Source organism: Martes martes (genome assembly GCF_963455335.1).
Source record: "Martes martes genome assembly, chromosome: X".
Classification (NCBI taxonomy): domain Eukaryota; kingdom Metazoa; phylum Chordata; class Mammalia; order Carnivora; family Mustelidae; genus Martes; species Martes martes.
The window spans coordinates 84,179,550-84,195,722 of NC_137897.1; the positions used below are offsets into that span (position 1 = coordinate 84,179,550).

General features: G+C 41.9%; 1 protein-coding gene across 1 annotated transcript in view; it reads right to left on the bottom strand.

The window, feature by feature from the left end:
• Window positions 1-1,817: 1,817 nt before the first annotated feature.
• GUCY2F (guanylate cyclase 2F, retinal) overlaps window positions 1,818-16,173 on the bottom strand; it is a gene marked incomplete at both ends in the record, with an annotated part of 96,479 nt that continues 82,123 nt past the window's right edge. Inside the window, 5 exon segments of the mRNA XM_080795565.1 lie at window positions 1,818-1,905; window positions 1,990-2,078; window positions 7,929-7,946; window positions 7,950-8,023; window positions 10,931-11,029. Coding sequence (XP_080651691.1) covers window positions 1,818-1,905; window positions 1,990-2,078; window positions 7,929-7,946; window positions 7,950-8,023; window positions 10,931-11,029 — 368 coding nt within the window.

The following is a 16,173-nucleotide window of genomic DNA, read 5'->3' on the forward strand; positions in this document are numbered from 1 at the left end:
CTTCTGTACAATGGTCTGTCTCACTAGCAGTCAGCCTGCAAATTCAGAGAGAGTGGGAAACATTGTGGAATAGTTGGTGTTACTAGATGACATCAACATAGGACATTTAATGAAAGAAGTGAAATGTCTGAGAGCTCTTGGATTTGGGTCAAGCCTTCTGATATTTGTCAAGGGTGCTCTTCTTGAGGATTTTTGTTATTTGCACAGTCTGCCAAGGTCACTGTGGTCGATTAACATGTTGATTAAAGCATAAGTGCTAACGAGGCCGAGATCAGAGGTCAAATCCATTTTGGGGCCAACTGGCTTCAACCTGTCCCAAATACTCACAGCCCACAGAAACATGACCTCTGTCAAGGGGGTGCAGATGAGTGAGTATAAATGGCCTAAGCCACTTCCATCTGTAGTGCTGGGAAAGCATTACAATACACACAGTCAATGATGGTGAGTCAGCTGCAGTGTCTTCTACAAGCTCCAACACATACTTAGGAATAGATAGGTTCTTGCACAGTGCCTGCAATGTCTATGCCACCCCACTAAAGGGAAAACCCTTCAAGAGCTTCCAAGACCTTTCTTGTTGTGAAAGAAAGATAAAGAAAGAGACTAACTGTGTGTCTATGTGTTTCTGTGTGTTTCCTTCTCCTGGGAAAGAGCATTCCTGGAAATTAGGTGAATGTGTGTCTCAGCTGCTTAATCTGCTTATATTGACCAATAGGAAGAAACAGAGCTAAGCCCCAGGTGGCAGGATAGCAGAGGGTGGTACAGGGGGCTGCAGGGGAGCCACATGCTCAGTACTGAAGACTTTCAGAAGCATAAATATTATGACTTACAGAGGGTACCTGTGATAGCTGCAGAAATGAAGATACACTGGGTTTCCTTAGGGGAAAAAACAGTCATAGAGAGCTGACAAAGTCAACAGAAGCTAATGGGAAAACAAGAAGTATGTTTTATGCATTTGATGGTTGCTGCTAGAACTGTGATTATTCTGAAACATGCTAAAAAAACAAGGGAGCAGGAGTGTGTGGAGATGTCATAATGTTTACTTCATAATCTTGTGATTTCTGGAGATATGTGGAAAGAACAATGGGTCTTAAGGTCAAAGTCTCCATAAAAGAAAAAATTAGAAAGCAAGATAGAGACGAGATACTGACAGGAGCCCCAGAAAGCAATGGATTCCTCAGAGATAAATATATGGGGAGAATTCTTGATAATCAGGATGTTGGTGCTGCTTCAGAATCATACCATTCTAGTAGGAAGAGGAGCGATGGGGAAAATTGTCCTGAATTCAAGCCAGGCAGTCAAGGAGTAAAAAAATCTTATTTTGGTTGACAACGCCAACCTCAGAAGGGATCAAACAGTGCCTCCAGAGGAAATGACATAACATCCCCTCCAAGATGGTCTTGTCAATGGATCCTGGGGAAAAGGGGTCATCACAATATTGCTGTATTGTTCAGATATATGTGAATCTCCAAAGATGTGAGGTGGCTCATCATGTGGTCCTGGTATTTGACAATGAAACAGACAGGTGCATCTGTTTGATAACTGGATGACAAGGCCAGCCTTGTTAACATTCAAATGTGTTACCAGTGCAGGAGGCAAGGGTCTTTCAGGCCAGGGCAGCTGACCTCCCTCAAATGTAGCTTGGTCTGCAACAGGCCTCCCCACAGGGTTTTTGCTCAACTCATTGGAGATTGGAATTCACCAACTTCATCACACTCTGACAACAGAGTGTAGGCTGAGACTGGCACCCAAGCCAAAGGGAACCCCAGCTCTGAAAATTTGGCAAACTCCAGTGTTCTGTTTTCCTGCTGGCCATTACCTTATGGCTTGTTTCTCACCAGTTGCCTTTCTGCTTTTCTTCTTTGGAAGGCTGCAATCTCTATTGGTTGTAAGCCATGGCCCACTTGCCTATGGGACAGGAGAGACACAAAAATAGTGAAGTCAGTGGAACGTAGTGGGGCATATGAAGACTCTAATTAAGTGTGTACTTACCCATCTTTGCCCACGGGTGGGGGCACAAGAAGGAGCTTTGTAAAGCCTTTTTTTCCAACCAGCCAGAAAGTCTCTTCTGTGCCTTTGCCCTTGTTATAGAAAATACAGAAAATCTTAAATGTGCTATAACCAGTTTCCGCAAAGATGTGCTTCTGATCAAGTGTATAAGCGTTCAGTTTGGCTCAGAAATTGCCTCTGCTTTCCCCTTGTCACCACTCCCTGGAGTCTTCCTTCCTACACAGCTTCCTTGCTATATATACCTGACAAGCTTCATAAGCTGACACAGCAGACAGACAAAATCTGAACACCATTTGGGGGAACCTGGGTGCCTCAGTCAGTTAAGCATCCAACTCTTGATTTCAGCTTAAGTCGTAATCTCAGGGTCATGAGATGGAGCCCTGCTTTGGGCTCCATGCTGAACATGGAGCCTGCTTAAGAGTCTCTCTCTACTCTTCTCACACCACCCCTCCCCCTTCTCTAAGAAAAAAAGAAAGAAAAAGAGAAGTGAACACCATTTGAAGCTGCCATCCAAATGTTTTGTCTACACACTGCCACACAGCTCCATTGCTGAGTACATGTGGTTGTTTGGCTTCATAGTAACCAAACGTCTGGATGCTGAATTCAAGAATTTGTTTGTCATTTTTGCTTTGATCTTTTGACCGTAGGCATCCCATTGTCTTTCCTGTCTAGAGTACATATATTCAGAGTCTACCTCCCTCAATATTTGCCATCCAAAGGCTCTCACAGAAACCAAAAATTGGAATAGAAATGGAAAGCAGGCTGTACAACTTTAAAGGCCAGGGCATCTTGGCTGCTTAGAGAGGTCTACATTTCTGCAGTGTTCTTTTCTTCCTGCCAAGGGATTCTCACAGGTAGAGAGAGAAAACATGCAGGCCTCCATCTACAGCCTGGTTCCTTGGTTGTCAAGAATCATGGTCTGAGAAGAAAAAGGGAGTGTAAACTCTAGCTAGTCACCCCAGGGCCTAAGTGACTACCTCAGAGGAGCCAAGTTTTCTGCCTCGGCTCTGCCCTCCCCTTTTTCTAATAAACCCTCCTCTCAATGTGTTTCACTCTCCTCCTTTCAATTTTCTTTCATCTGTTCTTTCATTTCCCCCAATCCATAAGGAAAAAAGTGTGTTTACTAAAACTGAGAAAAGTAATGGGATGTGTTTCCAACTCATTAATCTGAAATATGGTCTCACTCTTGGCTGATCTCATTTGGAACAGTTCTAAATTGTTTAACTTAGAAATTCCAATTAGTTTCCCCCTTTAAATATCAAATCCATTGTTTTCTATTTTACATCACATACATTCATCCCTTAGCAATAATGACCACAACCATAATAATAATAATCACATTTAGTGGAAGAATCTCAAAGCATTTTGCAGGTATTTGGTTCAAGGCTCTCAACAAGCCCACCATAGGCAAGTACGAAGAGAATACCACAACAGCTCAATCTTCACTAGCTGACATCCAACTCACCCTAAAACTCAAATAATTGGACTGTTTGGAGCCACTCTGTTTTCAGAAGAAGTGAACAACTTTAAAATATACTCATATCACTCATTCTTACATTTATTCTACCTTCACTGTACCAGGTGTGGAAATACAGAAATGGCTCTGTCCTTCAGGAACTCACAGTGCAGTTAAATAAAAACACTGTCGGGTCATGTTTGGGGCTTTAAATACAAACCCAAATTTTCTGCCTCCTAAACTCTGTTCCTCACAGTACCTAGTGCAGTGTCTCATATAGAATAGTTGCTCAATAGATAGACTATTCCATTCACTGGAAAACTCAACCCTTAAGCAATTGGAATACTCAAGGTGTCATTGGACCTCACTTTGCTAAAACATTCTTAAGGCTCAAACTTGAGGATCTCAACCCTCAGGCGTATTTGGGTGTTTATCTTGAGATCAAGAGGCTATTGGGACAGTGTGCCAATACACAAGGGAGCTTTGTGGATGCCAGGATTGTCCAGATATCTGAGTGAGTCCTGGGACACACACTGGGATGCCAAAACTAATGGTTGCAAAAGAGAATGGGAGTGTTATGGACTCAGGCAAGCTTCCAAATCAAACAGTATTCAGGGGAGCCCCAGGGGTTCTCTGAGGTTTGGGAGCCTATCCAGAATTCTTAAAATCCTAGATCTCTGTTTATCCATCCTATTTCCAAAATTCTGCTGAAGAGAGAGAAAGTGGGGGAGAACAAGTATGCAACAACTAAAACCTAAAGCAAAACCTTTGACTTGGTATCAATCCCTGGAAAGTCCCAGAGACACCACCCCGCCAAATAATAGCATCTTACTTTGGTCTGACACTTTTAAGACACTTTGGCATCTCCTGTCTTTTTTAATTCTCACAAAAACTCTGGAAGGTGAGTTTATTATTGACTGCATTCTGCAAATAGGGATACTGAGTTTCATGGAAATTAAATGACTTGTCAATAAGCAAGCATAGCTGGAACCTGAACCCAATTTTACTAAACTCCAGGTTTTATTTATTTTCTTTTTACTACAACTTAGCTATTTTTTATTAAGGTATAACTGACATACAACATTAGTTTCAGCTGTACAATATAATGATTTGATATGTATATATATTAAAAATGCTCATCACAATAAGTCTAGTTAACATCTTAGACTCCAAATTTTAAATGCTCTTCCTTCTATACCACATAGCTTTTCCAACACACTGGAGTCAAGGGAAGGTCTAGAGGCCAAATGGCTGGGAATTTTAAAGCAATGGCTGGGAATTTTAAATCTTGTGATTAATGAGCTTCCTGATAATCACAGGTCAGAAGAAGTGGAAGAAATGGAAGCACAGAGAGGATAAAGTTACTTGTCCAGTGTTACACATTAAGTCACTGATGGGACAAGAATTACAGACCAGACCTCTGACCTTCACGACTATGCCAATACAACCTCATTACTTCTTCTTTTTCTTTTTAATTTTTTCTTTTTTCAGAGAGAGAGGGTGGGGGAGGGGCAGAGTGAGAAGGAGAGAGAGAATCTCAAACAGGCTCCGCACCCAGAACAGAGCCCAATAGGGCTCGATCTCAAAACCCTGAGATCATGACCCAAGCCAAAATCAAGAGTCAGATACTTAACCGACTGAGCCACCCAGGTGCCCCCAACCTCATTACTTCTTAGCTCAAATGCTGGTGTGTGTAGGGGGGGAGGCCCACGTGTGTGTGCACACACTTACACATGTCCAAACTTCTGTATGTGAGTGCAAGGGGTTGAGGATGGGGTGGAAGAGGTTGGGGAAAAAAGAGAAATCACAAATAAAACAGGATTACTGCTTAAGGGCCTGAGAATCAAATACTATTTATCCCCAGAATGTTACAAGTGTCCACCTCTGGCAAGGACGTAAACTGGCTGAGAACAACCATTTGGGAAAGTCTTCTCAGAATGTAAATTTACCTAAAGAGGTCCTAGGAAATATAGCTGATAAGCCTAGATATATACAAAGTTTCAGCAAGAAGCTTCAAACTTGTTAGAAAAACGGTAACTGAAATAGGACTCATGTAAGAGAAGAGGTAATAAGATGACTTATCACCAGGCCATTAGGAGAGAAATATTGAAAAAAGCAGACTTGGCCAGTTAAGCACTGATGATTTGTTGCTGGTACAGTACAAGAGGGGGTTGGAGTGGGCCGTAGGCTAACTCCCCATAGAGGCTGAGCTTGTCACCTCTAAGTGAGTCCTCCCCCAATCTACCTCAGCTTCCTCAGTTTGATGTATTTCTTTGTTAACCCCACCCACCTAATTATTCAACTGCACTATGTTCTCTTCTCTCACCCAACCCAATCCACACTTTTGATTCCACTAGGGGAAACAACTTAAAGTGTCATCATTCCAGCGAAGGAGATGGAGTGGGAAAAGAGTGTTGCTACTGGATCCAATCCTTGAACCCAAAAGAAGAGGTTCTGATGTAGGAATTTCAAATATCAGCCAGCTGGAAGGAGAGGATGTTTTCAACCATCCTCTTTGCTATCACACCTGGCAGGCTATCAAATGCGGTCCTTCTGACCCATGTACTAAAGCCATTCTTGCTTTCCAGCAACACAGAGTGAATGAGGAATGAAAATGTTGAATCAGAATTTCTGAAGTGTGCTAGTAATATGGTCATATTGGGGATATATTGCATGCCCCAAGTGACAAGGAATCTCCTGTCCCCCAGTCCCTACTATGTAATGTCCAATACCTATCTCTGGTATTACAGACAGCAGGGGTACAGAGGCAGAAAGGATCTCCCATTTTCTCCCTTCCTTCTTTGGGACTTCCTATTCTCTTCTTCACATTGCCCCTCCCTCTCCCCTGGGGCCCCCTCTCTTCTCTCTCAGTATCGCCCTTTTATCTGGAAGCCTCTACCACATCAACAAGCAAGGCCTGACATGGCCTTAGGGGAAGACTTTCCCTGCCTTTTCCTCCAACTTGCTGTAGCTGGTTCCCAAATTCCCTGGGGTAAGGGAAACTGTGAAGTTTCAAAGGGCCCTTCTGAAGTAGTCCTGCTTTTATACTCAAAACACCCAAAGATATGATTCTTCCTAACTAGAATTTGGGGGCAATAAAAGCCATGGGGGGGTGGGGGCATATTTTTCCTTTTCAGTCTCAAAAGTGTCACCTCTTCAGCTTTTAAATGTTGATATCTGTGCCCAGCAATCCAGAGAGGAAAGTGCCTTGGGAAATAAAGCCACCTTTGTCGTCCTCTGATAAGAAATGTCAATATACAGAGGAATCACAAAAGCTTTGAGTAATCTGATTCACTGTTCAAGTAATGTTGCCACTTCTATCATCTCACTGAGTTCTCTGCAGACGTGAGAAAAGAACCTCTGCCCCCTCATAAATGACTCATCCCATCTTCTAGAAGATACTCGGATCTATTGGAAGAGACAAACCAGAACTAGCCAAAAAAGGAACTAATCAATCAGAATCAAGCCTTCCAAACTTTAACTTCTGAAATCCTTTTACATGTAAATTGCCACCATCTGAGGAAGGCTTGCCAATAACAGAAACAAATTGTGCATCATTAGGCACCTGGGTTTTGCTTTGCCGAAGTATAATCACTGCGAAAATAATTTTCATGCACAATGGTACCATTGAAAAGATACTGAGTGGGAAGTCAGACTTCCCTGGGTTTTGGCCTTATTCTGGTCATCAGTTGACTGTGTGACCCTGATCAAGTTACTTCACCTCTCTGGGCTTTGGTTCTTTGTCTAAAAATGAAAAAGTTAGATGATCGACTCTCTAGAGCCTCTTACAAATGGGGAAGCCAGGGGCTCTGGGGCTACCGAGAGGAAGATGAAAAGAATCCAGTGGAGATGCCAAAAAAGAAAGAAAGAAAAAGTAAAATTACTCTAATCCTGAATCCCAGATCAATGGATCTGGGAGAAAAGGTGTTTCAAAACGTTTGTCTTTCACAGGAACTGACCTTATCCCTCCTGGTCCTTCAGGGAAGACATAAAGCCTCTCTGTAAATGGGAGGGGGTCAATGGTGTGCATGAAAAATTAGAAAGGTGGCCACTGAGTAGGCAAATAGAAAACCCAAATTCACTAATACTTTAGTTTATTGAATCATGTCTGAATTTCAGCCAAAGAGTAAACAAAATGGAAGTTAGAAGATATAAATAATAGTGCAGTTCACTGAAAACCCAAGTTCTGGGTAATCCTTTAAGAGAGAAAGATGCAGCTCATAGTCTGAAAAACCCAGGAGTTGTAACATTCCTCCTCACTGTGGCCATATTTTAAAGAGAAGAAAACTGAAGCAAAAAGGAATAATCTCTTGGGAACCGCAAATAGGGCTGGAAATTCTGCCCAAATTATAGCCTAAGTCTCAGACATCCAGGTAAACTCTTTCAGCAGACCATGACTTCTCTAGAAGCAGGTGTGTTCAAGTGGTTTGATTTAAACAAACAAACAAACAAAAGGATATTATACCCTGAGCTCTGTCCTTCCTCAAAGCTCTACTTCATAGCCCTCACTCAGAGCTGGAAGAATTGTCACAGTGCTATGACTGACATGAATGCAGTAAGCTGTAAAAGAAAGACAGACATGACTGGATCCTTCCAGGTAAAATCAATGAGAAAATATTAATGTAATAGATGGCCCCACTCCTAAATGAACAAGACCCTAAGAAAAGTCCCTGAGAGAGAACTTCAGTTAGGATTTCAAAGGAGGAGGAACGGGGAATGGTGGCCTTCCTCACCAGGCCCAAAGAAGTTGTTAGCTATAGCACTTATCAGCCTCCTAGACGCTATCCCAGATGAAAGACCATGCAACAGAAAGGTGTTAATTTAACTTGAAGGTTGTGATTGAGAAACCAGCTACCACTACTGTGCTCTCAGCTGAAATGTGACCTCCTCAGAGGCAAGTTAGGTGTCAGCAGCTTCTTCTCTGCTAAAGCAGAGCTTCCAAGGTCTACATATCCTACTTAAGAGACAGCAGGGTATCTTTTTACATACATATCCATACAACCATGTTATAATATCGCTGTACTTAAAATAGAACATCAATAAAAAAAAATGTCCCAAGACCTTGGTCAACAATCTGGGACAATTGTACATTTATAGATTTCCTGTGGGTAGACACATCTATATGTATATACACACGAATGTATTATTTTCCAACTAATGAGCCCAACCCGGGATAAGAGTGTTACATGGAAAACTATGACTAAAAATTTTATGTAGCAACTAAGTATAACTCTTTGGTGAAGAGCAGTCACTTATCATTAACTCAGGTAGAATCCTTGACTTTCTCGAAAACTGTTATCCTTTGAAGTAAGACCTGTTCAAGTTGAGTCTTAAATAAGAGTCCAAGACTTATTCCCACACACACTTGAGAAAATAATTCTTTCAGAAGCTGAAAACAATCAAAGTAGGAAGGCATGGCTGGAAAGAACTGCAAGAAATTTCTGCTATGTGTTCTCATAATAACTTTCACATAATAACATAATAACATTTTTCCCAGCTCAGTACTGTTGTTTGTGTCTTCCTTGCTAAGTCATGGTCACCCAAAACCTCTATTCAAAAAGGGTCCCTAAAAGCCACATGCTCGTCTAGGTGCCCTTTGCCAGCCCTATGTATACCATTCCACTAGCATCAGGTCGTCAGTCATAATCTTACTCGTGTGGAACACACGGGTCAAAAGAGAGAGCTCGTTCCAATGAACATCCAGGTGTTTTGCAAGGAGAATCAGTCCAGCACTAGGTCACTAGTTACTTCCTTTCTAGAATCAGTGAATTCAACTGGGCATAGTGGTGATACTGATGAAATTAATTTTTAGTAGACCTCTGATATGTCCTGGTCTCATATCCAACATGAGGCTATCTTTTTACAAATCTTCAATCCGGTGTGGAGCTTAATGCCCTATTTTGGTCACAGTCATTAGTTTCCAGAAAAGTATGCTAACCAGCCCCTTTAGTGTTGAGACCACATGTGTTTGCTTCTTTGTATCCTTCACAATGCCTTCCCTGCATAGTCAGTGCTTAATAAACACCTGCTGTGCATGATTCACTCCATTTTCTTCTTCCTAGCTGATCACTAGACAAGGTGATACCTAAAACTGAAAATTCAATTTCTGCTCTCATCTCTATATTTCCAATGTGAAATGAGTGGAGTTCCGCTGGTGCAGACCAGAATATGACTTCAATCTTCTACAAGCTTACATCAGTCCAGAGTGCTGTGCCAAATCTGCATTTTGGTTCCATGATCAATTTCACTTCATCCTGGGTTGCATTTCAAGAGCAAAGTCATACACATGCAGCCGTTCCTGGATGACTACTTCCATAGCTTCTGCCATGTCTATGGAGTGCGAAGACTTTCCCAGATGTCAGAAAATTTATTCTGACAACAGCTTCTAAGTTCCGCGCTGCCTCCTTAATCATGGCCACACAGGCTAGATTGACTAAGACTGGACCCATTGTGCAAGCCTGTTTTTGCACATGAGTGATGAAGAGTGGGGTCAGACAGGGCACCTCCCACTGTGATATAGGCCACCATAACGTCAGAGACTAGTCTGAGTATACTACTGGAGTTTGGGAAGAGCTTGTCTTGCCTAGTAGCTGCTAAAGCCAGGGCTGCTAAGAGCTTAAGTGTTTTTTAAGTAGAAAACCCATGAAAACTGTATATAGAACCTATTATTGTTTTCTATGCTTTCCTATATTAGCATAAACAAATTGCTTTGCTCAATCCTGATAAAGGGCAAGGCATGTTGTGTTTCTGACATTGCCTTGTAGTGGCAGTAAATAACCAAAAAAGAGGTGCCAGCAACAGACAGATGGCATGAAGATTTGTACAGTTTTATTCTCAAAGAAGGGGGGAAAGAAATGGTATCTTTGACACCATGCTTGTTTTGATAAAAACTAAAGATTTTAATTGGAATTAATTATTTCAGATTTCCAAGCTCCTTAGGTTGAAGGATTATTGCCAGCTAAATTCAAGGGGGCTATTTGATAAAACCAGAACTCCTAGGATCCTAACTAGTTCAGAAAGAGGACTAGAACAGTAAACAGCAGTCGGGTAGGAAGCAGCTGATTCTGGTTGTGTCTCCACAAACTAGTTGAAAAACTAAATATGCCAGACCCTTACTTTTTCTTTTTTCAACACGACTTCCCCAAACCCACCATGCTGGCCAATGTTTTTTTTTTCTATTCCCAAAGGACATTTTTAGTTGTTTTGATCAAATTGACTGTTTCAGTGTCACTTAGCTACAGCTTCATAGCTAGAACAAGAAGGGTACATATTTAATCCAATATCACCCCCTACTGGCTTATCATTAGAGATCAGGAAATTTGTGTGTAAAATCTTAATCTTAAATTATCTTCCATTTCTTTAAAAAACATTAAAATATTAGGTATCTTGTTCTCCTTCCCCCGCTAGAAAAATAATCACTTTTCCAACAGTAGGAGGTTACCATCCCATCCCATCACAGGTACTCACGTAACCCTGTTGATTCCATCCGAGAAGCTGTGTTCAAAGTGTCTCCAAACAGGCAGTATCTGGGCATGGTGAGCCCCACCACTCCAGCAACAACTGGCCCTATAAAGTGGCAGTCAGTTGGGATTACAGTCAATAGGTATATGTCCAATGCTAATAGAGGAACACTGCCAAGGGGAAGGAATGTAGCTGCATAAAAGAACAAAGTTGCCACCAAATAGCTCTGGAAATCTGAAGGAAGCCCTACAGTGAGTAATAAACTCTTTGCCCTACAAGAAAGCAAGTTGATAATGATGCAGGCATGACTACCCTTCTGATTTACACTCTTGTTCCAAGTCACAGTTATACCCAAGATACTTATATCTGTCAACAGGGACAAATAAGCATAAAAGCCAAACCAGAAAGGCCTGGGCAGGGACTCAGGATCCAAGCATGTTTGTTACAATAAAAAAGAAGTGACCCTTTCTTATGTCTTAGGGTCAGAAGAAGGGATCTCATGGGGTTATTTATTTCCCAGGAGAATTATTACTAAGACAATTAGAAAATCTGAAAAGAAGTAGAATTGGCTTTCAATCATTTGTGTTAGGGGCACGGACAAGCAGCATATATAGATAATCCAAGAATATATTATATTTGCCCTTAGAATGTGTTTTGTTCTTATATTTCAATATGGTTGTTAGGTGTTCAGACAGTGAATATTACTTGCAAAAAACTTCAGTAACCATAATGAAAATCTAATTCAGAAGTATTTTAAAAATTTGGGGCACCTGGGTGGCTCAGTGGGTTAAAGCCTCTGCCTTCAGCTCAGGTCATGATCCCAGAGTCCTGGGATCGAGCCCCACATCAGGCTTTCTGCTCAGCAGGATGCCTGCTTCCTCCTCTCTCTGCTTGCCTCTCTTGTGATCTCTGTCTTGTGATCTCTACTTGTGATCTCTGTCTGTCAAATAAATTTTTAAAAATCTTAAACAAAATAAAAAAAAGAAGTATTTTAAAAATTCTCCACCCTTACTTTTCTGGCCTCTGCTCCCTTTCTGTTTGAAATTGTTCAGCATTATCCTTTTGCTATTTCCTGAGTTAGAGAAAGTAATTAAGTGTTTTTGCTTCAAGAAGTTCTTTCTTTAATTTATAAGAATAAAAATAAATAAGAACTACAAAACTTATGTTTTTCATTTTAATTCATTTCTTCCCATTCATATGCATTCATTGGACACAGAGCTAGGCACCAAGGGGAATAAAAAAGAAATGTAACATACTTGATTTCAGTTCTGTAGGAGTTTATAGTCTAATTAAAGAGAAAAGACTACTAAACAGGAAGCAAGTAAGCAACAACCTAAAACGATGTATGGTTGAAATAAGATAAATGGCGGGGGTGGGGGGGAGTCTGCTAAATAGGATCCGGTTCAGTCAAGAAAGGTCCAGTGGAGAACATGGGATTTAATTTGAATCGTGATGGGTGGGTAAGATTTGAGTAGGAGAAAAGGGAGAAGAATCAAATATTTGTGGTTTGAATTGACCATGAAATTTTGGGAAGCTCTCAGAGAAAGCAGTCTGCCTAGTTCAGGGGCTCAGGAAAAACTGGAGACAAGATTGGATATTGGGCTCTACCAGATGGAAGACCTTGAACCACTAGAGAATTTTGAGCAGGGAATTAGATGACAAAAAGGATTTTTCCTTTTTTCTTCTCAGATCAGTGTATAGAATGCATTGAATGGGAAGAAAGTAAAATCAGGGAAACCTGTTAGGTAACTGTTGTTGTAATGCAAGCACAAGGTCATGAGCACTGGGAAGGAGGAGATGATAGGGAGTGGGTGGGCAGAAAGGGGAGATGAAACAGAGACATCATGAAAGGAGAACCAACAGTCTTGTTGGTTCTCTGACAACCATGAGGAAATTGGCATGGGCTTATAATTCACGGAAAAAGATGACTTGAACTTTTAGATATGTTGAATTCAAAATAATGGTAAATCATCTAAGAAAAGATGTGCTGAAGAAGGTTGAAGACGTGGAACTGAAGCAGAAAGGAGAGGTGAAGTCTTTTCTTTAAAAGAAAAATGCTGGGGTGCCTGGGTGGCTCAGTGGGTTAAAGCCTCTGCCTTCAGCTCAGGTCATGATCCCAGGGGTCTGGGATCGAGCCCCGCATCTGGCTCTCTGCTCAGCGGGGAGCCTACTTCCCTTCCTCTCTTTCTGCCTGCCTCTCTGCCTACTTGTGATCTCTGTCTTTCAAATAAATAAATAAAATCTTTTTAAAAAATTAAAAAAAAATAAAAGAAATATGCTGAACATAAGCATTCAGGATGCAAACATGAGTAAGATGTGGTTCCTGCCATCAAGAAGCTTATACTCTAGGGGTACCTGGCTGGCTCAGTTGGTAAAGCATGTGACTCTTGATCTCAGGGTCATGAGTTCAAGCCCCACATTTGACATGAAGCCTACTTAATTTTTTTTTAACTTTTTAAAAAAGATTTTATCTATTTATTTTAGAGAGATCAAGCACTCACACATGAGTGAACAAGGGGGGAGGGGCAGGAGGAGAGGGAGAGACAATCTCAAGTAGATTCTCTGCTGAGAATCTACTTGATTCTCAGTGCTGATGTGGGGCTTTATCCTGCGACCCTGAGATCATGACTTCAACAAAACCAAGAGTTGGATGCTCAACCAACTGAGCCACCCAGGCACATTTCCCCCCAAAAAATTTTTAAGAAGCTTATGGTCTAATGGAAGGAGAAACAAGTAAACACAGATTATGCTGATGACTATGAGAAGGATGGATAGAAAGAAGCAAGAGTGGAAGCAAGGAGATGTTATTGCAGTGATCCAGGCAAAAGATGCTGGTGGCCTAGACTTGAGTTATGAGAGTCAAGTATAGACAAGACAGATTCAAGAAATATTTAAAAGTTAAAATGCTTGGAGGAGTCAAGATGGCAGAGAAGTAGTAGGCTGAGACGACATCGGGTAGCAGGAGATCAGCTAGATAGCTTATCTAACCATTGTGAACACCTACAAATCCAACGGGAAATCGAAGAGAAGAAGAGCAATAATTCTAGAAACAGAAAATCGACCACTTTCTGAAAGGTAGGACCTGCAAAGAAGTGAGTCCAAAGCGAGGGAAAGATAGATGGCGGGGGGAGGGGCCAGCTCCTGGCAAGCGGCAGAGCAATGGAGCACAAAATCAGGACTTTTAAAAGTCTGCTCCACGGAGGGACATCGCTCCAGATGCTAAACCGGGGGGAAGCCCACGCGGGGTCAGCATAACGCCAGGTACCATGGGGTCACAGAAGGACCGAGGGTGTCTGAGTGTCACAGAGCTCGCAGGTATTAGAGCGGGGATGCCGGCTACAGTGACAAAGCCGAGGAGTGAGCTCTCAGCTCGGGGTTACTTTGAGCCGGTCACAGGCTGGGTGGGCTCGGAGAGCGGCCAGAAGCCACGGAGATGGAAGCGACCGGGCGCTTTTCTCCAAGTGCGAGCAATTGAGTGCTTTCCTCCTAGGTGCGACCGGAGGCCAGGGAGACGGGGGCAGCTGGGCGCTTTTCTCTGAGAGCACACTGAGGAGCGGAACCCCGAGCTCTCGGCTCCTCTGGGCCAAGAGATTGGGAGGCCTCCCTCTTCATACCCGTCCTCCGGAACTCTATGGAAAGCGCTCAGGGAACAAAAGCTCCCGAAAGCAAACCCGAGCAGATTACTTAACCCGGCCCCTGGTAAGGGCATGGCAATTCCTCCTGGGGCAAAGACACTTGAGAATCACTACAACAGGCCCCTCCCCCAGAAGATCAACAAGAAACCCAGCCAAGACCAACTTCACTCACCAAGAACAGCAGTATTCCAGAGGAGGAGAAAGCAAATCTTATCTGGACAAAATGACAAGGCGGAAAAATTCACCACAAAAAAAAAAAAAAAAAGAACAAGAGGCAGGACCTAAGGCTGGAGACCTAATCAATACAGACATTGGTAATATGACAGATCTAGAATTCAGAAAGACAATTATCAAGGTTCTAGCCGGGCTCGAAAAAGGCATAGAAGATATTAGAGAAACCCTCTCCGGAGAGATAAAAGCCCTTTCTGGAGAAATAAAAGAACTAAAATCTAACCAAGTTGAAATCAAAAAAGCTATTAATGAGGTGCAATCAAAAATGGAAACTCTCACTGATAGGATAAATGAGGCAGAAGAAAGAATTAGTGACATAGAAGACCAAATGACAGAGAATAAAGAAGCTGAGCAAAAGAGAGACAAACAAATACTGGACCACGAGGAGAGAATTTGAGAGATAAGCGACACCATAAGGCAACACAACATTAGAATAATTGGGATTCCAGAAGAAGAAGAAAAAGAGAGGGGAGCAGAAGTATATTGGAGACAATTATTGGAGAGAATTTCCCTACTATGGCAAAGGGAACAAACATCAAAATCCAGGAGATGCTAAGAATGCCCCTCAAAATCAATAAAAATAGGTCCATACCTCATCAGCTGATAGTAAAATTTGCAAGTCTTAGCGACAAAGAGAAAATCCTGAAAGCAGCCCGGGAAAAGAAGTCTGTAACATACAAGGGTAAAAACATTAGATTGGCAGCGGACCTATCCACAGAGACCTGGCAGGCCAGAAAGAACTGGCATGATATATTTAGAGCACTAAACAAGAAAAACATGCAGCCAAGAATACTATATCCGGCTAGGCTATCATTGAAAATAGAAGGAGAGATAAAGAGCTTCCAGGACAAACAAAAGCTGAAAGAATTTGCAAACACCAAACCAGCTCTACAGGAAATATTGAAAGGGGTCCTCTAAGCAAAGAGAGACCCTAAAAGTAGTAGATCAGAAAGAAACAGAGACCATATACAGTAACAGTCACCTTACAGGCAATACAATGGCACTAAATTCATATCTTTCAATAGTTACCCTGAATGTTAATGGGCTCAATGCCCCAATCAAAAGACACAGGGTATCAGAATGGATAAAAAAACAAAACCCATCAATATGCTGCCTACAAGAAACTCATTTTAGACCCGAAGACACCTCCAGATTTAAAGTGAGGGGGTGGAAAACAATGTACCATGCTAATGGACATCAGAAGAAAGCTGGGGTGGCAATCCTTATATCAGATCAATTAGAGTTTAAGCCAAAGACTATAATAAGAGATGAGGAAGGACACTATATCATACTCAAAGGGTCTGTCCAACAAGAAGACCTAACAATCTTAAATATCTATGCCCCTAACATGGGAGCAGCCAACTATATAAACCAATTAATAAC